The sequence below is a fragment of the Mya arenaria genome, chromosome 10 (assembly GCF_026914265.1).
Source record: "Mya arenaria isolate MELC-2E11 chromosome 10, ASM2691426v1".
Taxonomy (NCBI): Eukaryota; Metazoa; Mollusca; class Bivalvia; order Myida; family Myidae; genus Mya; species Mya arenaria.
The window spans coordinates 57,858,425-57,884,617 of record NC_069131.1 but is presented as its reverse complement, the minus strand read 5'-3'; the positions used below and the strand labels follow the sequence as shown (position 1 = coordinate 57,884,617).

The window sequence follows — 26,193 nt, the reverse complement described above, 5'->3', positions numbered from 1 at the left end:
TCTAAAGTAGAATTCACGTACAGGTGCCCGTACAAGTAGTGTTCTACAACCTTTCTATTGATGAACGTTTATTCGTTGGGTAATGTTTGTTGTTTTGTAGCGCTGTAGCTCTTGTTTGATGTTATTTGAATTAGGGATGTGTTCCTTTAAACATGATCACAGTTTAAGTTTTGGCTACATGACTTGTCCCTGTAGTTTCCATTCTTTTGATTCATTATTTTTCCGAAAACAATTAATATTTCGCATTTCCAAATACTTATTTAGGCTGTATAGGCTCTTTCGTGCTTGCACTGACGACCCTACGACATATTTTGGCACAACTAAAATATGTACAAATACATAATTTATATGAATAAGTCATTACATATCATAGTAGCCTTAAAGGTTTTTATCGGTTAAAACTATACTGAGAACCGTAATAAAATAAATTATGAGTCCAAGGTGAAATGTCATTAATAACAGTTTAAGAATAAAACAAGTGTCTGTCTTACATTTAATGAGAAATAAGTAGTATAATAAAGTTGATGGATAGCCTAATAAATTACAAACAATATACGTGTATGATAAAAGGAAACATAACACCTACGCCTTGGCCAAGTGATTATGGAGCATCAGTTCATTGAATGCCTATCGCTTTGAAACGTTTCTGATATATCTAAAACTGTATGTGTAAACAAGATGAATCAATTACATCAATTCGTTCATAACAAATCCAAACTTATTCAAACAAAGCCATTAACCATTTATGTTCGTTTTTATGTCATGTTAATCTATCATGGAAAGTGAGTTTTTTTTAATCTATATGCTTTTCAGAATAGTTAAACGCAAGCAATAGTTGTAAGCATGCAACCGCATGGTGTTTGATTTCATCTATGATCATGCATTATTAAATACCGATACATATAAAAAGTTGTTATTGTTTAAATATGACCGAGTAGGTTTGATTCAAAACTGCAGTATTATATATACTGGGATATAGCCTCACGATTTTGCGATAAGCGAAACGTTGAAATCACTTTTACAGTATTTGTTGGGGATTTAAAAGTTATATATATATATTTACCAAGACTTCAACATGTTGCTTGATCAAAGGTTAGAATCAAGTTTATTGTAGTTGTAGAGTATAGAATACTGCATTTTTGTCTGGTTGTTCGGGATCTTTGATTATATCTTTATATTTCAATAAAGAAACGTATCTTCAGATATCAGTATTGAAAGACGTTATCAAATATCTGTTTTGAAACATGTTCTATGACATGTCTTCAGATATCAGTTTTGAAACAGGTCTTTAGAAATTGTTGTGTACATGAGATTACTATATACGGGCTTGAAATCGAATGCAGCCCTATTCCGGCTATATGGGTGTATTAGAATATCACTACTTTCTTTTAAAATTGCGCCTATCAGGAGCCTTATACTTAGACAGAAATGTGATGAAAGAACATTTTTGGTTTCACAAATTATAATTAGCGCGTGAATGCCAGACACCAAATTCATCCGAGCGTAATGAAGCTGCGTTCAGTAGTTTTCGTCATCGCCAAATCGGTTAGTTCCTTGCAATACAGCTTAGACTGCACATTTGTGCAGAATACGGTTACGTTTGAAGTGTTTGTTATTTAGTTTAAAATTCCATATCACTTCTAGTAATGTCAAGAACAAAATAGGTGAAAAGCCATATATTTATATGAAGTAGGTCTTATTGGCTGTTACAGAATGTCAATTAAATAATTCGAGCAACAGGGACATATCCAGGATTTGGCGTTATAGGCGAAACGTGCACTGCCCACCCAAACCGAAATATGTATATTTACCAGCCATAAGATGACACATATTATGGATTCTGCTACGGCGGGAAGTGCAACTTGAACAGCTTGTATATGGGCATAATATTTCGGCCACGTTCGTTCACCAGTCATATCGCCCAAGTCACTTCAGTGTTATTGTCCTTGATGTGAGCTTTTGTCCAATTACTACCAACGCTATGTCGCCAGAGTCACTTTAGAGAAATGCCATTGGTTTGCTTAATTCAATTAAACTTAAAAAACAAACAATCATAATTTTGACTCGCGTATCTTAATAATAATATATCATGGTTATTTTTTAATAGAATAGAGTTTCTGAATGAATCTTAAGACCAGTTTAAGGTTCTTTGTCATTCCCTAAATATGGAGTGGAACTATTGTTTAGACTATTTTAATTGCTTGTTGGAACTATGATTATTGTCATGTAATTAAAATAAGTGAAATTCTTCTCAAAATGACTTAGTGGTCAAATTGGAAGAACTGTTTCTGCTTTGAGGCCACTCGGGTTTGGAACAGCCACACAGAGGAAATCAGGTCCTCCCTAGATTTTATTTAAAAGGCCGATCCATACCTGGACTCTTGTAAATACTCAGTGTGCAAAAACATATTATAACCTCAAAAATAAAAAAGAAGATATTGCGAATTATAAGGGGTCTCGCTGAATATATTAACTTATTTGTCTAAACGGAAAGGAGTTTTGTTTTTAGTGAAATTATTTACATCCTATGTTTGATTTTAATTTGCTAGTTTCAAAATGCTTTATCATTAACATATATCGAACACATTACACAAACGTAAATGCTTTTTTATTTGACATCTGATAAAATTTTCTTTCGTAAAAAATCCTAACTCTTATATACAGCTCACATGCTGCAACATATAAATACATTATTCTTTCCAAATATTGAACCTCAAAACTAAATAAAAAATGATTTTTCAAACTTTTTAAATTTTGGTCCTTCAACCGACTCATTGTGGCCGGCACTGTAAAGTTTTAAATTAAATCAGTTTAAATGTTAGTTTCATATTCTTTTTCATTATTTTCAAGTTGAAGCTGGCTAACAAAAGATTTTTTAAAGATTTTAATATTTGTATATATTGGTACATGTTGGGATTAGTGTGGGGTTATTATGTGTACAGATACTAGTTTAATCTCTCAGTAAACTCGTGTTCAAGTGAACCCATGTTTCATCGACCGTTCCAAGGCGTAAATCCCGTCATGATGATAATGGTAATTGGTGCTTTTGTGGTGTTTGTACGGTTGCCTCTCGTACACCCCGTTATGTATTGATAATGGTAATTGTTTTTATGGTGCTTGTACGGTTGCCTCTCGTTCACCCCATCATGAATTGATATTGGCAATTGTTTTTTTGTGGTGCTTGTACGGTTGCCTCTCGTACACCCCGTCATGTATTGATAATGGTAATTGTTTTTTGTGGTGCTTGTACGGTTGCCTCCCGTTCCTCCAGTCATGTATTGATAATGGTAATTGGTGTTTTTGTGGTTCTTGTACGGTTGCCTCTCGTACATCCCGTCATAAATTGATAGTGGTAATTGGTGCTTTTGTGGTGTTGGTACGGTTGCCTCTCGTATATCCCGTCATGTATTGATAATGGTAATTGGTGTTTTGTGGTGCTTGTACGGTTGCCTCTCGTACATCCCGTCATGTATTGATAATGTTAATTGGTGCTTTTGTGGTGGTTGTACGGTTGCCTCTCGTACATCCCGTTATGTATTGATAATAGTAACTGGTGCTTTTGTGGTACTTGTACGGTTGCCTCTCGTACATCTCGTCATGTATTGATAACTGTAATTGGTGCTTTTGTGGTACTTGTACGGTTGCCACTCGTACATCCCGTCATGTATTGATAATTGTAATTGGTGCTTTTGTGGTGCTTGTACGATTGCCTCTCGTACATCCCGTTATGTATTGATAATGGTAATTGGTGCTTTTGTGGTGCTTGTACGGTTGCCTCTCGTACATCCCGTTATGTATTGAAAATGGTAATTGGTGCTTCTGTGGTGCTTGTACGATTGCCTCTCGTACATCCCGTTATGTATTGATAATGGTAATTGGTGCTTTTGTGGTGCTTGTACGGTTGCCTCTCGTACATCCCGTTATGTATTGATAATGGTAATTGGTGCTTTTGTGGTGCTTGTACGGTTGCCTCTCGTACATCCCGTCATGTATTGATAATGGTAATTGGTGCGTTTGTGGTGCTTGTACGGTTGCCTCTCGTACATCCCGTCATGTTTTGATAATGGTAATTGGTGCTTTTGTGGTGCTTGTACGGTTGCCTCTCGTACATCCCGTCATATATTGATAATAGTAACTGCTGCTTTTGAGGTGATTGTACGGTTGCCTCTCGTTCATCCCGTCATGTATTAATATTGGTAATTGGTGCTTTTGTAGTGCTTGTACGGTTGCCTCTCGTACAGTGTCAGCATCGTTTTTGTCCGTTCGCTTTTTCTATTACCTCATTCGCATGATCAGTGAAAACTAAGAGAGATCTTGTTTGGTGCTTAATCCGATTTCAGGTTATCGACTAAGAAAAAGTTCAATACGTTCAAAATTAAACATTAAATGCTCATGACACCAGCATCATCTTTTTCAACGTATATGCACGTGTTTTACAGATGGCTAGTATGTATAACTGCGTTCCTCGCGAATCTGCTAGTGCTGGGTGTATTTATCTCGATGGGGACGTTATTTTCAGATATCATGGACACATTTAATATATCCCGTACCGAAGCTGCACTTGTACAGTCCGTTGCCTTCGCAGCTGGTCCATCACCTCACAAACAAGTCGCATGAATATCATCTGGAAGCCCTGATACAGCAGGTTCGTTGTTAGTTTAATAACAATGAGAACTCTGTATTAAGCTATAAGATATTTAACAAACAATGATTCATCAACACACTATAAAGAGAAAGTGGACCATAATGTGTACGTGTACGTATAACTACCTGCACAAGTAGATATTAAAGTTGGCATGAAGAGTCGCCCGCGAAATATATGTTTTAACGTGTACCTGTAGGCTCGTTCACCTTCCTCGTGATCTTGTAGTTGTCATTATCATTCACCTTGGACGAACCTACTCATACATGTATATCATAGATCACAAATTGTACATGCCTCCTGGAAATCGACTACATACCTTAACTTTGAAAAAGAACCAATATCTTGATGACGTAGTGTAGACCACACGTTCACGTGCCCGCACAAGTAGCGTTCTACAACCTTTCTATTGACGATATTTTATTCGTTGGGTAATGTATGTTGTCTTGTAGCGCTGTATCTCTTGTTTGATGTTATCTGAATTTTGGATGTGTTCCTTTAAACATAAACGTAGTTAAACTTTGGGCTACATGGCTTATCAGTTTAGTTCCCATTGTTTTGATACATCATTGTTCCGAAAACAATTAATGTTTCGCATTTCCAAATACTCACTATCTCTTAGGCTGTATAGGCCCTTACGTTCTTGCACTGACGACTCCATGACATACTTTGACAAAACTAAAAATGTACAATAACATGATTTGTATGAATAAGCGATTGCATATCATTTAAGGATTAAAATTCGACATGTTGCATTTTATTGGGGTATGGTATGCAATGGGGCTGTTCAAAATGGGTGGAGTCCGAATGACTCCACCAATATTTTGAACTGCGCAATTGCATACCATACCCCAATAAAATGCAACATGTCGAATTTTAATACTTATATTTACATTCATTTAAATCTACATTTCTGCTAAAATAAATTAATTATTCAAGAGCATTTTCTCTTATTTCTTTCTCTCGTTGTTCTCAACGGTGGGTAAATTAGAACAGCTATCGCAACCTAATTTTATACCACAATGAATGCACAGACAAAATAGTTCCTTATTTATATGATTACTTACTACCTTTTCAAGGTCAAGAATATTATAAATACGTATTATTGCTTAAAATGTGTGTTTTCGGTCCGTTATCGTGGTGTATTAAAACGCAAAAACCCGGGCGTTATCGGTAGAAAACGTGCATTATTCAGTAAATTCACGTGCCGTTAATGCCCGGTTTTTTGCTTTACATATGCGCTATCAGGGCCCGCATCATAACAATGAAGGCTGAGCGACCAGGTTTTTGACCGAAAGTTGGTCAACGATGCTAACTTTTGCACAAAAACATATTTTAGCAAATATAACGTAGCTGCATACAAATACCAAAACATGAAATAAACCACATATAACTTACATATTTTCTACTGAGTTGTCTTTTCCTGGCAAGCTGATGTGTTTACTAAATAGTTTTTTCTGCAATTGTTTTGACTATTAAAAGCACTAAATTATGTCTAAAACGACTAACTCCTCCGAACTGTAGTTATTTCTGTCGATTTTATTCAGAACATACGACTTATATGGACATGATTCCATTACGTCGTATGCAATGAACAAAGAAATTTCAAATATGTTTTCTCTGATGCTAAAGATGCTGTTCATTTTATCAAGAACATGTTTACCAAATTTTCAGGCTTAAATTAGTTATCAAAACAAACAATGGTTAAAGTATGACTGAATAGGTAATTAATTGATTACCCAATAGGCATTGCGTGTAAATAATCCCAGTAATCCAGTCAATTTTCGAAAAAAACAACACTTTCAAAACGAATGAACACTGCAAAAAATGGCGTCGAAACAAAATGCAGCTGCCGAGTTATGTTGCGGCCCGAATCGAGCTTAATGTAAAACTTTTTCAATGACATCACTCATGACGTCATACAAGCACCCGTCATAGAGGTTATTTTGAACTAACTGTTTTTGCATTTTCGTGACATTTAACAGCCTTTTTAAACACCAACGTTTCTTCAACTGTTCCATCCATCATGAAACCATCTACATTAAAATCAATCAAATTATCGTTGCTTATCTTTTTTTAATTGCTTTATTGCAGATCACAGTTTTACATGTTGCCAATATTGGCAAATATTTTACTACGATTTCATTGAAAAAAATAGTTCCGTAGTAAATATGCCCCGCCCCTTGGTATTATTGCGCCCAATGACAGGACAGACGTATCGAACAAACGCACGCGATATCGATGGGAAATGCCATTGCACTTTATACAGAAATAAAGTGCAATTGATAAACAACAACCATCGTTTAGGAATGAAGTGTGAATGTAAATATATTAGCCTTAAAGGTTTGTAGCAGTAAGAAAAAATATTGAGAAACATAAAAACATGAATTACGAGTATTAGGTGAAATGTATTAATTTTCAGCTACAGAATGAAACAAGAATCTGCATTACATTTAATGATAGAAAAGAGATATAATAAATATGAGGCATATCCTAATATATTATAAATATACCGTTCATATGCGCCAGGTGTAGGCTGCATCTTTCAGAGCTCCTGAATATTAGTAGATTTGAGTGATTTATATCTGGACTTATATTCCGAACGTTGTACATATTGGATATTATTTTATTGTGATTACAGTGGTGTAAAATTCAACTGGATTTTGTAAATGATCTTAGACTTATTTGGATTTTAAACAAACATTTGGAGACATATTTTGAAAAGCATTTCATGACCTGCAGCAATTATGTGTTTTACTGAGCGAAAATCATCACGGTTGGTGTATACAAGAGCAGAGCTGTACAGTATTGGACAATTATCAGGTGCACAAAGGAGGCTTAATCCTATGACTTACAAATCATTGAAGCAAATTGGCTTAGCACAATACAGAGGGACTTGAGGTGGTTGTAATCAGATTAGGCGACCATGGGACACTAACAACGGTGTAAATAGCAACAATTTAAAGTTACTGCTTCAACAAATTACAAGTATTGTTGGGTCTAATATTGGGACTAAGTCAATTAAAATATGTGAGCACTATGGTGGAAACATAATACGTATTCAGCCCGACAACTGCACACAAACAGCAGGGAAGAAAAACATACGAATTTGCTCCGTAAATATTCTATCAGTTAAAAATAAAACATAATCGATTTCATCCTTACAGAGGACTTTGGCATTTGTGCCATAACCGAAACTTGGCTTGGTAGCTCTGTAGATAAGTCATGCACCAGCGAACTAGTACCAGAGGGTTACAAAATGAAGCATGTCCCTCGTAGAGGTAGGCGAGGCGGAGGGGTAGCCATCATTCACAAAGCTTCCATACAAGTCAAAATTATTGCATCAAGCAAAGACCATGATTTTTCTCAGTTTGAGTTCATGGATTGCAATGTGGTCATAGGCAAACATTCAATACGGCTTGCTGTTATTTACAGACCACCCCCATCAAGAGAAAATGGCCTGAACGCAAACACGTTTTTAGAGCAAGAATGGCCCCTTTTCTTATCGAAATATGCTACAGAAGCAACTCTTCAGTAATTGTAGGAGACCTCAACTTTCATCTCTACCAACCTACAAATAGTGACACCAAAATGTTTAATAGCAATTTAGATGCTTTTGGCATGCATCAACATGTTGCAGAACCATCCCATGTTGCTGGACATACACTGGATGTAATGATAACCAGAGATAATAACAATGCCATTTCAAATGTTGAAGTCATAGATCCTGGTCTGTCAGATTCCAACGGAAGGATCTCACGTGACCACTTCGCAGTTACATTTCATCAGGAAGCTTCCAAGCCACCCCCAATTCGTAAAACTGTGTCTTACCGAAAGTTGCGTTCGATTGACATTAATTCATTTCGAGACGATATTAGGAAAACAGATTTTTTTAACACTCGAAGAATATCTTCAAATATTGATGACTTCATTGAAGAATACTCAAATGAACTGACGTTAATTTTGGACAAGCACGCTCCATTGACAACCAAAACTATCACGTTAAGACCTTCATGTCCATGGTATTCTGAGCAGCTTCATGATGCAAAACATCAGAAACGCACATTAGAACGAAAATGGCGTGAGAGTAAACTTTCAATTGACCATGACATTTATAGATCACAATGCGCTGTGGTAAATAGGATGCTGAAACAAGCCCGTGTTGACTTTTACACAAGCAAAATTAAATCTTCTGGGAGTGACCAGAAAAATCTGCATAGAATAACTAAAACTCTTCTTGGAAACACAAATGAGGTAATTTTACCATTGCATTCGTCTCCAAAACAGCTTGCTCAGAATTTCAGCGACTTCTTTATTGGGAAGATCGAAAATATCAGAGACAATATTACCTCACAAAAGCAGTCTTCATCTAGTGTTGGTGATATAGAAACTGATTATATAGGAGTTGAATATGATGAGTTTACACCAACATCGGAGGATGAAGTGAAATCGATAATCCGTAAGTCAGCCAGTAAATCATGTGAATTGAATCCTATTCCAACATGGTTTCTTAAAGAATGTCTTGATGAGGTTACACATGTGATGTCCAAAGTCATAAATACATCACTACAGTCTGGATATGTGCCACGATCATTCAAACACTCACGAATAAGACACTTCTAAAAAAAGTCAAGTCTAGATGCAAATGTTCTTAAGAATTACAGGCCAGTGTCTAATTTGCCTTTTATATTAAAAATCTTGGAGAAATTGATAGATGTCCGAATTGAAAATCATCTAAAAAACAATGAACTTCATGAAGTCAACCAGTCAGCCTATCGGAAATCCCACTGAACCGAAACCGCACTGTTGAAAGTTCAAAATGACATTCTTTAATCACTGGACAGAAATAATGTAACTATTCTAGTTATGTTAGATCTGTCGGCTGCTTTCGATACAATTGACCACGAGACGCTTCTTACTCGCTTAGAACATCACTTTGGTATCACAGGGACACCACTTACATGGATGAGGTCCTACCTCAGTGATCGCTATCAAACAGTAGCCATTAACGGTGAACTCTCGGACCCAGTGCTGATGAACAGCGTACCCCAAGGGTCTGTTCTTGACCCCAAAAACTATACAATGTACACAAAGCCTGTTGGAGCTATTTGTAGAAACCATGAATTGGACAACAATTTCTATGCGGACGATTCGCAATTATACTTATCGTTCAAACCATTAAACACGATTTCAATTGAAGAATCTGTCAATCGCATTGAACACTGTCTGAATGACATAGTGAAATGGATGAACAACAACATGCTAAAGCTAAATGCGGAAAAAACAGAATTAATCATATTCTCATCTGAGCACAACTCAAAAACAGTTTCAAATGCTTCCGTCACCGTCGATGGCTCTGTAATCAAACAATCACCAAGTGTTAGGAATCTGGGCGCTTATCTTGACTCAAACATGAAGCTGGATCAACACGTCAATAGTGTTTGTAGGAATTCTTACGCACCATTGCGACACATTGGCCATATAAGACCTTATCTAACACTGAACGCAACCAAATCTCTGGTTAACTCTCTTGTTACATCTCGCATAGACTACTGCAATGCTCTCCTGTACGGCGTCCCAAAGCAGATATTGAACAAACTACGAACTGTTCAAAATACGGCAGCTAGAATTGTTACGAGGACAGCAAGGTACGACCATATAACCCCCGTGCTACAGGAACTACATTGGCTCCCTGTGCAATGCAGAGTAGAGTACAAAATTCTAACACACACATTTAAAGCGCTCCATGACCAATCGCCTGCGTATATTGTTGACATGTTAGAAATATACAGAGCATCCAGAAATCTGAGGTCGGAAAATAAGTCATTGACGTTAGTTGTGCCTAAATGTCGGACGGCGCGTTATGGTGACAGAAGTTTCCAGGCAGCATCAGCTAAGTTATGGAATGCCCTCCCATCTGACATCAGAGACTGCAACACCTTGTAAAGTTTTAAGAAGGCTCTGAAAACCCACTATTTTATACACTATTATGGACGATAAGAGTTTTTGTTATTTTATTTCCGAGTGCATGGATCTATCAAGGATTTAACTGCTTGTTGTTACTTTATCTTTAAATTCTATTGGTTTTCACTAACACTGAAATTATTATTCTATTATTTTATAGTTATTTCAAACTTTTATATTATATTAATTTTGTACATATGTACTATGCATAAACATTTTGTTTTAATTGACTAGCGTTAATATTGTTATAAGCATTTTAGTTTGTCTATTGTTTTATATTACATTGTAAAGCACTTTTGAACATATTTTATGTATAAAAAGAGTGCTATAGAATATGGTATATAATAATAATAATAAACAATATACACGAGTATGATAAAATGAACATAATATCTACGCCTTGGCCAAATTGATAATGGAGCAAAAGTTTCATCATGTGCCGTTCGTCTTGAAACATTTTTGATACCGGTAAAACTGTATTTCTAAACAAGCTAAAACAATTAATCAAGTTGTTGACTTAAACTATTCGTACAGAACAAATCTAAACTAATTTAAGGAAGCCATTAGCCTTTTATGTTTCACACTGCGTCATTATTGCGGTAAAATTCGACGTCATGCGAAGCTGATCTATTACAAAAATATGCTACAATGTGATCGATGTACAAGGAGGTGTTTATATCTTATATCAATGCAAAATCGTAATGAAAAAGGGACAACAAAATACTGCAACTGGTTTAAGTAAAGAAGCCTATCATTATATCTTATAAACAATATATATGTATGATAAAATGAACATGACATCTACGCCTTGACCAAAGTGATCATGGAGCAACAGTTCAATCAAGTGCCGTTTACATTGAAATGTTTCTGATCCCGCTCAAACTGTAAGTGTAAACAAGAAAATCAATTACATCAATTCGTTCATAATAAATCTAAACTAATTCAAACAAAGCCATCAACCTTTTATGTTTATCACTATGCCATTTTAATCTATCATGGAGAGCGAGGTTTTAATATTTATTTTTTTCAGAATAGTTGAACGCAAGGGAGTTGTAATCATGCAATCATGCTGTTTGATTTCATCTATGATTATGCAGAATTAAATGTCGATGCATATAAACAGTTGGTTTTCAAGTATGATCGAGTAGGTTTTATTTAAGTCTGGATGTTTATATATTGTCATGATATATAGCAACATAATTTGGCGTTTAGCTAAACGTTGGAATCATTTTTACATGAACTGTTGGGGATTTAATTGTGCATTCGTTATATATCTATTTACCAAGAGATCAAAATGATGCTTGATAAAAGGTTAGAATTAAGTTTACTGAAGTAGTAGAATATAGAATATTGCATTTTTGTCTGGTCGTTCGGGATCTTTGAATATGTCTTTATCTTTTAATTTTGAAACGTAACTTCAGATATCAGTTTTGAAACACGTTTTCAAATATTTGCTCTGAAACATGTCTTTGGATATTTGTTTTAAAAATGTCTTCAGATAGCTGTATGAAATATGTCTTTATATATCTGTATGAAACATGTCTTCAGATATCTGCATTTAAATATGTCTTCAGATACCAGATTTAAGACATGTCTTCAGATATCAGTTTTGAAACAGATCTTTAGAAAATTGTTTTGTACTTGAGATTACTATATACGGGCTTAAAACCGAGTGCAGCTCTGCGGAGCCCTTTCCGGATACAAGTGTGTATAAGAATATCACTACTTTCTTTTAAAATTGCTCCTACTAGGAGCCTTATACGTAGACGGAAATGTGATAAAACTACATTTTGGTTTAACAAATTATATTTATCGCGTGAATGCCGGACACCAACTTTATCAGAATTTGACGAAACTGCGTTCAGTAGTTTTCGTTATCGCCAAATCGGTTATTTCCGTAAAATAAAATACACAAAAAAATACGGCTACGACTGTGTAAAATAAGTTTACGTTTATAGTGTTTGTTATGTAATTTAGAATTTAAAATCACTTGTAGTATTGTCAAGAACAATATAGGTAAAAAAGACTATTCCATATATATATATATATATATATGAGTGTGTGTGTGTGTGTGTGTGTGTGTGTGTGTGTGTGTGTGTGTGTGTGTGTGAAGTAGGTCTTACTTGCGGCTACAGAATGTCAATTAAATAATTCGAGCTATAGGGCCCTCTCTAGGATTTGGCGTTATAGGCGCAACCGTGCACTCCCAACACCACCCGAATATTTCGGCCATGTTCGTTCACCAGCCATATCGCCGAAATCACTTTAGAGTTATGGTCCTTGAATTGATATTTATTATCCAATTATCACCAATGCTATGTCACCCGAGTCACTTTAGAGAATAGTCCTTGAATTTATAGTTTTATCAAATTATCACCAATGCTATGTCGCCCGAGTCACTTTAGAGAAATGTCCTTGGATTGATATTTTTATCCAATTATCGCCAATGCTATGTCGCTCGAGTCACTTTAGAGAAATGTCCTTGAATAGATATTTTTATTCAATTATCACCAATGCTATGTCGCCCGAGTCACTTTAGGGTTATGGTCCTTGAATTGATATTTTTATCCAATTATCACCAATGCTATGTCGCCCGGGTCACTTTAGAGAAATGTCCTTGAATTGATATTTTTATCCAATTATCGCCAATACTATGTCGCCCGAGTCACTTTAGAGTTATGGTCCATGGATTTATAGTTTTATCAAATTATCACCAATGCTATGTCGCCCGAGTCACTTTAGAGAAATGTCCTTGAATTGATATTTTTATTCAATTATCACCAATGCTATGTCGCCCGAGTCACTTTAGAGAAATGTCCTTGAATTGATATTTTTATTCAATTATCACCAATGCTATGTCGCCCGAGTCACTTTAGAGAATTGTCATTGAATTGCTTAATGCAATTTAACTTAAAATACAAACCATCCTTATTTTGACTAGTGTATCTTTAGAAGATTTGTCGTTTTTGTTATTCATAAAAGGGTTAATCATGGTAAAGGGGATACGTCCCATAAGTGCAATAATTAAGACGGACACAACTACGCACATATATGCAATATATGAATACATTTAAGTATAAAATTAATGTTTTATGGTTATTTTTTGGGGGGAGAATTGAATTTCTGAATGTATCTTAAGACCAGTATTAGGTTCTTTGTCATTCTCTAAATGTGGAGTGGAACTTTTAGAACAATAAATGGAAATCAATACTTATGTGAAAAACTACAGAAACAAGCTCAGTAGCCACCAAAAGTTTAAACACAAAACCCGTTTAAAGGAACAGGGTAAACGCCAAAGACATAGTACACACAGAAAATCACAAACAAGAATCATGGAACAACAGCACAAAACTCCACAAACAGCACAGTGCATATATACTACTGTGAAATCATTAATGATCGTGGGGCATTAATGTTCGTGCTTTTCGTGGGTTGGGTGATCAACGAATTCAAGATCCCACGAAATATAAACCCTTTATTCACTTTTTCAATAACCTTGTTATTTACATAGTCTAGTTTATTCGTTACAGAGGCCACAGTATACAGCGTAAATATCCCTCTCATTGTATATCTTACTATCATTGTTTCGTAAATGTATTATATCAGCCTTTAACAAATAATAAACCAAATCATTTTAATGTGTTTTTTTTAAGAACTAAATGACTGAAGCACGTGCCTAAACATGTGCTGTCCATGAAAATCTCCAAGTTTAAAAGATGTAAGTGATGAGTGTCGGTTCTAGATGTTTTTCTTTAATGAAATAATGAATCGATTACATTGGAGGTTACTGAGCACCTAACGTGACAATGTACAAAACAACGCGTTCAGTATACTTATTGAACAAAAACATGTGAATAAATATTGAAATGAGATGATATTCAAAAGTGATTGAAATTGTAGACATCAGCAATCTTTATAGGGATTGTTTACTCAAAATTACGGACATTCTCGGTGTTTTCACAGTTTGCAAAATTCTTAAATGGCATTCAATGGCTTCGCATATCTGTATTTATGATCAGGGTACGTCTTCTTTTATGACCTTGATTTCCAATTAAATCGATAATTTACATGGGTATATGCACAAATTGGCATGTCGTACTGCACTTTAGCGAGTGTCATAAACCGAGTGACGTAGAAGATTGAAATCACGGGCCAGCGCGTGGAGATAATGCAGACGATCTAGAATGATCGCAGTTTCGATTTTTTTTTCAAAAATGAAAAACCACGAATTCAAGTACCCACGAAATTGATATTTTTCGGCAAACCACGAAATTTCATGCCAACGAATATAAATGGTTTTACAGTATATAAAACACTTGGAAGTCAAACTACCCTGATAGGGCTGGTAGAAAACTGGAAAAAGTTAGAACAAATAGCGAGGTGCAGTTCTAATGTACCTATTCAAACCATTTGACCGCCTGCACCATGATCTAATCTTCAGGCAAGGTTAATGCATACGGTCTCTCAGCACCAGCATGACAGCTAATACATAGCAATCTTGCAAACAAACAAAAACGGGTCAAACTTGGTGAAATTAACAATGTGTGGGTATTCATCCTGAAAGGCGTGCCAAAAAGATCAATATTAGGGCCTCTAGTCTTCAACATCATTCTCATTGGCATCTTCTATGCTATCAATAGGGCAACCTTGTATGATTATGTAGATAAAATACTATTTCTGTGTGTGATAACAATCATGATGTTGAATAAAGTAACATTTTGATGAAATGGTTTACTTTCAATTAAATGCAGGCTAACCCTGATAATTTTTAGGCAATTTCAATGTGCTCAAAGTCTGCTAAGAAACAAAGTAATTTAATATATCTAATCATAAATATATATCATATATATATATCATATCTAATCAGTTTGTAAATAGCAATTTATGTTTTTAGGAGTTGAGGTAGATTGTTTTATTTAATTTAGATTTGCAAAAAATGCAAATAAGCAACTTAATATCCTTCAAATACTAAGCATATTGTTGACAATCAATACTAAGCTTATTATCTTAAAATCTTTAATCATTTCCAAATTCAACTACTTTCCTTTCATTTTGGCATTTTGTAATAAGAACAACGGAGACAAATTAGGGAAAAATCAATATAGAGCTTTGAATTGTTTTCAAAGATCACACCTTAACTTATAAAAGTCTTCTTCATAGAGTTCAATTGCCAACATTTTAGCAAAGTAAGTGGTATCGCTATTGGGAATTTACAAATGTATTACTGTATTTCCAAACAAGCTAAAACAATTAATCAAGTTGTTGACTTAAACTATTCGTACAGAACAAATCTAAACTAATTTAAGGAAGCCATTAGCCTTTTATGTTTCACACTGCGTCATTAATGCGGTAAAATTCGACGTCATGCGCAGCTGATCTATTACAAAAATATGCTACAATATGATCGATGTACAAGGAGGTGTTTATATCTTAAATAAATGCAAAATCGTAATGAAAAAGGGACAACAAAATACTGCAACTGTTTAAAGTAAAGAGAGAAAAATCAATATAGAGCTTTAAGAATTGTTCTCAAAGATCACACCTTAACTTATAAAAGTCTTCTTCATAGAGTTCAATTGCCAACATTTTAGCGAAGTAAGTGGTATCGCTATTGGGAATTTACAAATGTCTGTACGGTTTCTCACCATATAATGTCCAAAACATTGTAGCTTGTAATACATTTTAATCTCAGATATGTAAACTGTGTAGATGTGCCATGAGTAAAATCAAGTATAAATTTGAAGAACTGCTTTGAGGCCACTCTGGTTTGGAACAGCGTCCCTGAGGAAATAAGGTGCTCCCAAAATCTAATTTAGAAGTCCGATCCGTACATGAACTCTTGTAAATGCTCAATGTGCAAATAATGTATTATAACTTCAAACCATGAAGAAGAAGATATTGAGAATAATAAGGTGTCTCGCTGAATATCTTTAATCCTTTGTCTAAACGGAAAGGAGTTTTGTTTTCAGTAAAATGATTTACATTTTATGTTTGTTTTTTGCTGGTTTCAAAATGCTTTATCATAAACATTTATCGAACACATTACTCAATTTGTATTTTTCGGCACTCATCCAATAAGGTATTAAGTTGTGTTATATTCAATTAACATTTTAACACAGACGTAGGTGCTGATATTGTCAGGACAATTGCCTGGCAGATATTTGGATGGTTAATTATAGGTACGGATTTCCCCAATCACGGGAGTATCCATATGTTTGTACCATACTGTCTCTGATATTGTCAGCCAAATATATTAGGACCATAAATCACATGAACAATTAAATTTGTCTTTTTTTCGAGCAAACATTAGTACAAAATTAAATAATAACATTTTTTTACCATATACACATTACTAAACCGTGCTGTAATTCTATAATTAGAGCGGAAATTATTTTAACTATAAATTATATAATGAAAACTAGCTCCGCCTCTGTTGGCCCAGTTTAAAGACATAATATTTTTTGACGGTATTTAATAAAGAGCCACCTAATGAACTTTTTCTGTGAAATCAATCTGACGTTTGTACAATGGTTTTTGAGGAGAAGAATTTCAGAGTTTTCGATATAGTGATATAGTAAATAAACTAGCCCCGCCCCTGTCCGCCAATACTTTTACGAACCACATTGGCTTAAAATAATTTCATACAGGGCCACCTTAGGAGCTTTTCCGTGAAACTTTAATGAGGATTTTCAGGGTTTGTACGATTACTTGGTACTGTCCGGCAAGAGCCCATTGAATGCAGTGCCTTATTTTATATAGTGTTAGTTTAAATGTTAGTTTCATTTTCTTTTTCATTGTTTTCAAGCTGATGTTTGCTCAGAAAAGACTTATAGTTTTAGCTTTGTATCTATTGATAAAAGTTGGGACTTGTTTGAGGTTATGTATACATATACTAGTTTAATCTCCCTGTAGCCTCATGTCCAAGTGAACTCATGTTTCATTGACCGTACCAAGACGAAGATGCCGTTATGTATTGATATTTGATGTTTGTGTGGTGCTTGTACGGTTGCCTCCCGTACAGTGTAAACATCGCTTGAGTCTGTTCACTATTTGAATGACCTCATTTGCAAGGTCAGCTAAGTAAGAACTTGATTGGTTTTTAAACCGGTTTCAGGGCGTCGACCAAGGAAATGTCAATAAGTTCAAAATAAAACATAAAATGCACATGGGGCCAGCATTATCGTCGTCTTTTTCATCGTATTTGCATGTGTTTTACAGATGGCTAGTCTGTTTAACTGCGTTCCTCGCGAACCTGGTAGTGCTTGGTGTATTTTTCTCACACTCGCGCCGGAAGTGTCTCTTTTTTCCACATGTGAAACAGTTGGGTTTGCCGCCATTTCTATGATACTGTTTCTGCTGGGGCTAATACTGTTAGGAACCGTAGGAACGAAAGATTCCCGCATGCCTGTCACCATGAGCCTCGATGGAAATACGGGTCCGGAAGCACCGGAAGTACGTCCCGGGTTGACGAAGGTTTCCGCAGGTGCTGCTTTTCGCTCTGTACCACCACTGTAGATTTCTTCAGGTTCTTCACTGCGACATGTCCCAGTGTCCCTGTTATGTGGTGTGTCTGTATACTTGCCATGTGGTTCTTCCGGCATCCTGCTACGAAAATACTCAGACTGGAAAGATAGGTCCAATAAACTCACTGAGAGCTCCCGTTTGCTTAATTCCAGCTGCTCGTTGTAATTAATTGCCACAAAATCAAGTGACATGTTCCCATGAAAAAGTTAATCTATCGAACCTTTATTAATTTCACACATGCTTACTGATAATTTTGAATACTATGTTTGTTTGATCCAGTCTGAGCGTCGAATGACCAATTCAATACACAAATGATCCATGGAGTGCCATGCGATCATTCCAAAACGTCGAAAAATGTATAAATTTGCTATAATAATTGTTATTCATGAAGGAAAATAATTAGCTAAAACCGCATTGGTAGCTGACACCTACAATCATGTGCATACGAGCGTCAGACAGCAGATATTATGGATCAATGGAATTGATTGGTTTATCTAACAGATGCCACATACCAGCCATATAATAAACGTTGCTTATATTAGGAACTGTTTTGAAACTTAAAAAAATGAAAAACAATATTTGAGAAAGCACTGTCTTAAAAAATTATTATTGATTATTTTAGACTTGTTTCTGTATCGTTCAAAAAGCACTGTTTCATAACTTATAGCAATTAATTGGTAACACATTTAAATGGTCATTATAGATTAGGGTTCAGTAGAAACCATTGTATACGTATAACCATATCTTATTTAAACATGGCAACATAAACAAAAAAATAAGTATTATCAGTCACTTTCATGTGATTATGTCGACGAAAAAATAGCTACAAAAACACACATTGAGTAGTATAAACTCAATAAGAGTGTGAAGTACTTCAGTGCCGAAGGACATACCTCCGTGGTCATAGGAATAGAGATGATCTCTCTTGCAAAGAGGGTCTCGTTGATCGCGTCCGAGCGACAATTATCTTGTGCGTGCTCTTCAATGATCAATTTAGTTATTATTCCCTCTTCAAACCTCACGCGCGGTGTTGAACTTTTTATTAACTCTGTTGTTGCTAACATCTCTCTCTTTTACTATTCGTCCCCCCCCCCAACACACACACGCACAAACATACGCACACTTTGTATGTGTGCATGTCAGTTTTGGTGATGGTCATGATAGTCCCTTACTCGGAGCAAACATTGTCTGGTTTTGTTCTTTAGACAGGAGCTTTACTGTTTATTTACCATCTTAACATCTTTACCGAGAAAAATCCTATATTATTTACACGAGCACTCATGCGTTTCTGTATTGTAAAGTCATGTAATAGATAATGACGTTAAAACTAGCCATCGTTATTGGATAAATCGGCCACAATTGAGGGATTTGGGGAAATGGCAAGGTGTGTGGGGCTAGCCATAAAGTCTTAATCCTAAATTATTACACGTGGCCTTCAAAGCACAAATGTGTCACATTATTATCGGAGAAATTAATAAAATCTCTGATTTACCTACATCGAATCTCTACATCAAAAATCTTTAGTAACAAGTTCAAAATTTTCTACATATTTTGTATGCTCTTCTGTTAAAACCATTTGTTGGATATTGTATTAAACATGCCTTTCCATTAACATCTATGTTTGCTTTGCAGCATAATATAAATACTAATACTGTTATAGTATGGTTAAAGGATTTGTACAGTCGATGGGAATTCACGACTTAGAAACAATGATAAAATGTGTAAAATACATTTGTTTTCTTTTTTATGTTAAAAATGAATTATGTTCATCCTTCAACAACACCAGTAATGTTAATACTGATTGTATATATGTTCTTAAGCATATAAATATTGGTTTTAGGTAACCGAAACATTGCAAGAAATGATTTGTCAAAAATATAATAATAGCAAAATAAAGAATGAAGACTATCAGAACAACTTTTTCTATTATTTTTGGGCATGAAACCGGAAACATACTTTTTCACGCCTTAGATAACCGGTTATTTGGAAAAACATATCATACTTATCTTTGCAAGATATGGTCTTTTGACCAAAATCAAAAAAGATGAAACGGAATTAATTGATGCTTTTGAGGACATTCCCTTTATTTCATATATATGTCTTCGGATTGGACAGTGTCTTCGGATTGGACAGTGTCTTCGGATTGGACAGTGTCTTTGGATGGGACATTGGCATTAAGAAGGATAACTTTTACAGATCGTAAGCAAAAAGATAAATATTAATATATATATATATCTAAAGTCAATAAACCAATACATATAAACGATTATGTACATGATAGAATACGAGAGAAAGCCAGTGTCTACGGATTGGACATTGACATTCTCTACGATAACTTTCACAAAATATAGAACAAAAAAGATAACTAATATATCGTATGTTTTCGGAGAAAACACACATCTCGATCAGACATATCCACTGGTTCCGTTCATAAAAGCAAATAAGTGAATACCAGTGTCTACGGATGGTACATAGTGTCTACGGAAGGGACACTGGTATTTACTATGAAAACCTTCAAAAAATGTAAAACAAAAATATAAATAATGTAAGTTGTGCTTCAAAAGAATAAACCATCTCAATAAGATATATACACTGGTTCCGTTCATAAAAGCAGACAAGTGAAAACCAGTGTCTACGGATGGTACATAGCGTCTACGGATTGGACACTGGTATTTACTATGAAAACTTTCACAAAATGTAAAACAAAAGATAAATAATGTATTTTGTATTTCTAAAGAATAAGCCATCTCAATAAGACATATAAACTGGTTCCGTTCATAAAGGCATACAAGTGAAAACCAGTGTCTGGTACGGATGGTACATAGTGTCTACGGGTGGAATACTGGTATTTACTAGGATTACTTTCACAAATATTAAACAAAGAGGTCAAGCATGTTTGTATATTTTTAACAAATAAATCACCTCACCAAGACATATTAACTGGTTCTGTATATAATGGCAGAGAAGAGACAACCAGGAGAAAACTAGTTCCTATGAATTTGACAGCAAAGTGGACGTTTTTAATTGAATTCAAAGAGCAACTTTAACATGTTCATAAACACTAACATTGCTGTATTATTTCATATAAAGATATAAAGACTTGAATGCATTTTAGTAAAGGGTATAAGATAGTTTCAAGTAATTGATGTCAGATAAGTCGTAACGTTAAGCTTAATAAATTACACATACACAAATTGTTACTTTATGAGCATATGAATGAATAGTCTGTCATTGTAAAACATATTTTTAAAAATAGCTAATTTTAAACGAAAAAGCGTAACGACACTTCTATGCCATTTTGGGGTTATTAAATTAGTCAAACATCAAACTTTTATCAAAACAGCACAACAAAATTATTCTTTGGCAAATATATATCCTTTTTTCTCCAGCTATAATAAAAACAACAGAAATTCATTAGAAAAAAATGTAATCAAGTATGCGCATGTTACAGAAGCAATCATAAAAGTGTCATAATAATGTGTCCAATACTTATGTGAAAAACTACAGAAACAAGCTCAGTAGCCAAAAGTTTAAACATAAACCCCGTTATTTTGTTATTTTGACGCTTGTTTTAGCTGTACTAATGGTTTGTGTGACAGTGTGTGTCTCTTGTTGGTTGAGTGTCCGTTATGCCTTAACATTGTGCATCTAAAATGTCTTCGTTCATCATTTGACTGCTTGGCTTGGCTGTGTTGTTTCAATTGTATTTATTGCAAATGCTTTTCAAACATGACACGTTAACACTCGTCGCCACCGTCGACCTTTTGTCTTCATTATTCGACCGCCTGGTCCTACTTGCAATGATAAAACAAGTACCGTAAGATGAAAACTGATTTTAAATTTCACCACTGTTAGTCCGTCACAGCCACCTATTCCACTTGACAACAAAGACTCGTACAAGTCAACCGATTTTTCCTAATAAAAAAAGGTAACATTTGTAACGGCGGGGACTAGATTGCTATCAAAGTCGCAGCTTCTGTTATTAAACTTAGATTTAATTTATTTCACTCGCATTTGACCATTTGTAAATAATACAATGAAAACAAGAAAAGCCCAGTAGTCAAACTAAATAAAAAATAAATCCTGTTTAGAGGTCAAAGGTAAGGGCTGAACCAAAGATTTTAATACTTCTCTTATAAAATGTAATAATGCATAGGGACATATGCATTGATATAATTGCTCATAAGCATTTTGAATAGATTCATTTTTTCTTTCTTCAAATAATGTATTGCGTATTACCTCTTCCTACAAGCAGCGTGTCACAGTCAGGGATATCTTGAGCAAGAATATATTAATTCTACCTACACGCAATGCGTTACACTAATTCATATAATTAGCAATAATATGTAAAATCTACCTACAGGCAGCGTGTAGCACTTAATGATATAATAAACAAGAATATATTACTTCTAACTACGTGCAGCTTTTGACTTTTAAGGATTAAATTAACAAGAATATATTACTTCTACCTACACGCGGTATGTGACATTTAATAATAAAGTTAACAGAATATATCACTTATACCTACGTGCAGCATGTGACCCTTAATGATGAAATTAGCAAAAATATATTACTGCTACCTGCTAGCAGCATGTTACACTTAATGATAAAACTAACAAGAATATATTACTTCTACCTACTCGCAGCATGTGACATTTACTTATAAAATTATCAAGAATATAATACTGCTACCTACAAGCAGCATCCGACACTTAATGATAAAATTAACAAGAATTGATTACTTTTCCTACTTGTAGCATTTTTTTTGTTAAGGTTTGAAATAACGCTACTACATACGTATATATTAAAGTTAATTTGAGAGAACCATTTAACCTTTAAAGACATCCTCAACTTTATATTCAATTTCTTCAATAGCGCATGTTTGTGTATCAACTGAAACGAATTACGCATTTAACAAAATTAAAAGTTCTTTGACGAAAAAACACATCGTTTTAATACTACAATGTATGGTAAAAGTAACTAATTATGTAACAATCGTTCTATGATTAACTTTTAAACCATTGTAACTGCCTCTGTTCAAACTCAAAGCGCAGCTGCAGCTTTACCAACTGGCACTGCTGATAGTTCGACTAGTTGTACTTCTGGTTTTTCAGCTTTTTAAACTACTGCAGCTTCTGCTGCCTGTACTACTGTAACTAATTTTGTTTGAACTACTTCTATTGCTGCTGCTTAAAATACTGGTACTGCTGCTTATTGAAGTGTTTTTAATGTTGTACTACAGGTACTGTTAATGCTACTGATTATGGATATGCTGTTACTGATATAATATAATTTGAACCACTGGAGCTCCTGATGTTTGTTGTACTGGTTCTACTGCTGCTTGAACTTCTGGAAATCCTGTGTTTGTTCTTCTATTTCTGCTGCTGCTAGAACTAATGTAACTCCTGCCGCTTGTTCTATTGTAACTGCTTGAACTACTGGTATTGCTGCTGCTTAAAGTACTGGTACCGCTGCTTCTTGCCCTACGTTTATAGCTTCTGTTTGTACTACTGGTATAATGGATACTTGGAATATTGGTATTGTTGATTCATCTACTTCTGTTTCTGTTGCTGCTTCTACTACTGGTACTTCTGTTATAAGGTACACTGACATTTCTGAAGCTTGTAATACTGGTACTGCTGATTTATATACTTATGTTTCGCTGCTGTTTGTACTACTAGTTCTTCTGCTACAATATATACGGACATTGCTGATGCTAGTAGTACTGGTACTATTGGTGCTTGAACTACTAGTACTACTGATAATGGTACTGCTGACACTGCATTGGCTTTTGTTTTAGTAATATTGCTGTTTTTTCAACATGAACTGCTTTAGCTTGAACATTTGGTATTGTTGCAGCCTATACCAGTGGAACTGCTGATACAGCTGATAATGCTGTTACATAAATTACTGGTAGTGATGCTGCTGTTACTACCAATACTGCTTATATTTGTACATTGTTACTGCTAATGCTGGCACAACTGGTCCTGCTTCTTGTTAACTACATGTACTGCTTCTGCTTGAGCTACTGTTGCTTGAACTACTGATTATGCTGCAGATTAAATAATTGGTACTGCTATTGGAAGTACAACTGGTACTACTTATACAAATTGTGAAGTGCGTGACTCTTTTGAAGAAAAACTCGTACTGTATCTATTACTAAGACCTTCAAAAACATGATTGCGTATTTTGCTGGTTTTAAATTATTGTTTTGCTTACTTACAACGCTAAGAGACGGGTTTCGTCACTTCTCGTCTCCCCTGAGTACCTCGGAGTTGCTCATTAACCGCGGAGTGTTATGTGAATGGGTGCTGATGAACTGATTGACTAAGTGTTGAGATAAGCAAAAAATAAGTATTTCTTATTCAGAAGTAATTCGTGTTTATCCTACTTAAATTACTACAGTACGTACACTTTATGTATTTATTTAAAGCCGACATTTTGACACGATTCTAAACCATGACCAGTGACGTCGTGCGCGTGATTAATAGTTTATAATTATATAGCATTTATCATTGGTAGTTGAAAATAGCTATTGACGTTTTGGAGAATTTTCAACTGAGACAAGAATGATTCAACTGTAAACTTTGAACGCGTATTTGACATCAGTCACATAGTGATTTTCCGGAAATCTTTAAAGAGTATCATTGTCTTTTTTCGGGAATAATGTATAAATAAATTGCCATTATTCAGTAATGATGATTCCAACATTGTCACCATAAGCTAACATATCGTTCTGGAGTACATTGGCAAAAGCGACTGCATTCTTCTGGTAGGCTAATTAAGTTAAAACCATTTTTTTTAAAGTTTACCAACTATTTTATCGAAAGTGGATTTGATAATTAAATTCAACGGCATAAGAAAAAAAACAGCAATTTACTGTAACGATCATAATTGATTGAAATATGTAGCAAGCAAAATCAATTATAACTGAGATTCTTTTCAAGTTTCTTCGGCAATTCGCGGAGTAAACTCCTCCGAAGACAATTGACAACAGACAATTGGCCGATAGTTCAGAACTTTGTTATTGTTAAAAACGTGACTAAATTCATCGTAGTTAACTTCTTAACATGAAATCTCTTATCTTATAAACAAGTACAGCTGAAACAAATGTCTCAAATCTTGTTAGAATTATATAGCTGATGACAATCTTAACTATATAATGTTCATAACAGTAAATATTTGAAATTTAACAACGATGACGTTAACAACGTTATTAACATTTACAAAGACCTGAACATGGGTACATCTGATTTATCTGGATAAGATATGGCAGCTCGAGCAATATGAACATATGTCTTCCAATATATAGCTGTTTTACTGAACTTTTGTACACACTTTGTTTTACCATTTTAAGTACCTTAAAAAAAGAAACATCGGCTGAAAATTCCTTTTAGGCCACACCAAATATATATTTTGTTCCTCAGAATAAACAGGGCAAGTGTTTGAAATATTAATTCTTGAAGGAAAACATGGTAATATTTTGTAACAATATCTCATAAATAAATTATGTTGCATTTTGTTTTAAATATTCAAGCATGTTTTTATATATATTGACTGTGCTTTGCATAACAAATGATTCTCTGTGTCTTTCATAACGATTTTTCGCTTTTCGCAGTGTCTTTGATAACGATTGATTTGCTATATTTAATTGAATATGCTGTGAGTTAGTTTAAATATATTTTATTCATCAATACATGTCAAATACAATGTAAATCTAATACAAGTACAAATGTTATGAAACGGATGAGAACGAAAGATGCTGTGAGTTCAAGACACATCTTTAATTGATAAGTATACTGTTTCAGCACCATGCATATTTTACTGGCACTTGTGACCCTCGTCGCAGTTTTCGGATCACTGCACGTAAACGGGAAGGAAAGTGATAGCGAGGATAGTAGTGATGAAGAGGATAGTAGTGGTAGTAGCGATAAAGGTATTTTAGCGCACATCAGCGAGTGGTAATTTATCCAGTTTGTTCAAATCGTGCCCCTAGGGTCAACATTGGCCCAGCCACGTGGCACATGGATTAGATATTGACATCTTAAAGAGAGATCTTAAGA

General features: G+C 34.8%; 1 protein-coding gene across 4 annotated transcripts in view; it reads left to right on the top strand.

Annotated features, from left to right (window-relative positions):
• Positions 1-937: 937 nt before the first annotated feature.
• LOC128206098 (uncharacterized) overlaps positions 938-26,193 on the top strand; it is a 33,889-nt gene continuing 8,633 nt past the window's right edge. The window contains exons 1-3 of one of the 4 annotated variants that reach the window (XM_052908269.1): positions 948-1,092; positions 4,520-4,645; positions 25,939-26,066. In XM_052908269.1, coding sequence (XP_052764229.1) covers positions 25,943-26,066 — 124 coding nt within the window. In that variant the 5' untranslated portion in view covers positions 948-1,092; positions 4,520-4,645; positions 25,939-25,942. The other 3 variants (XM_052908268.1, XM_052908266.1, XM_052908267.1) reach the window with 3 other exon arrangements.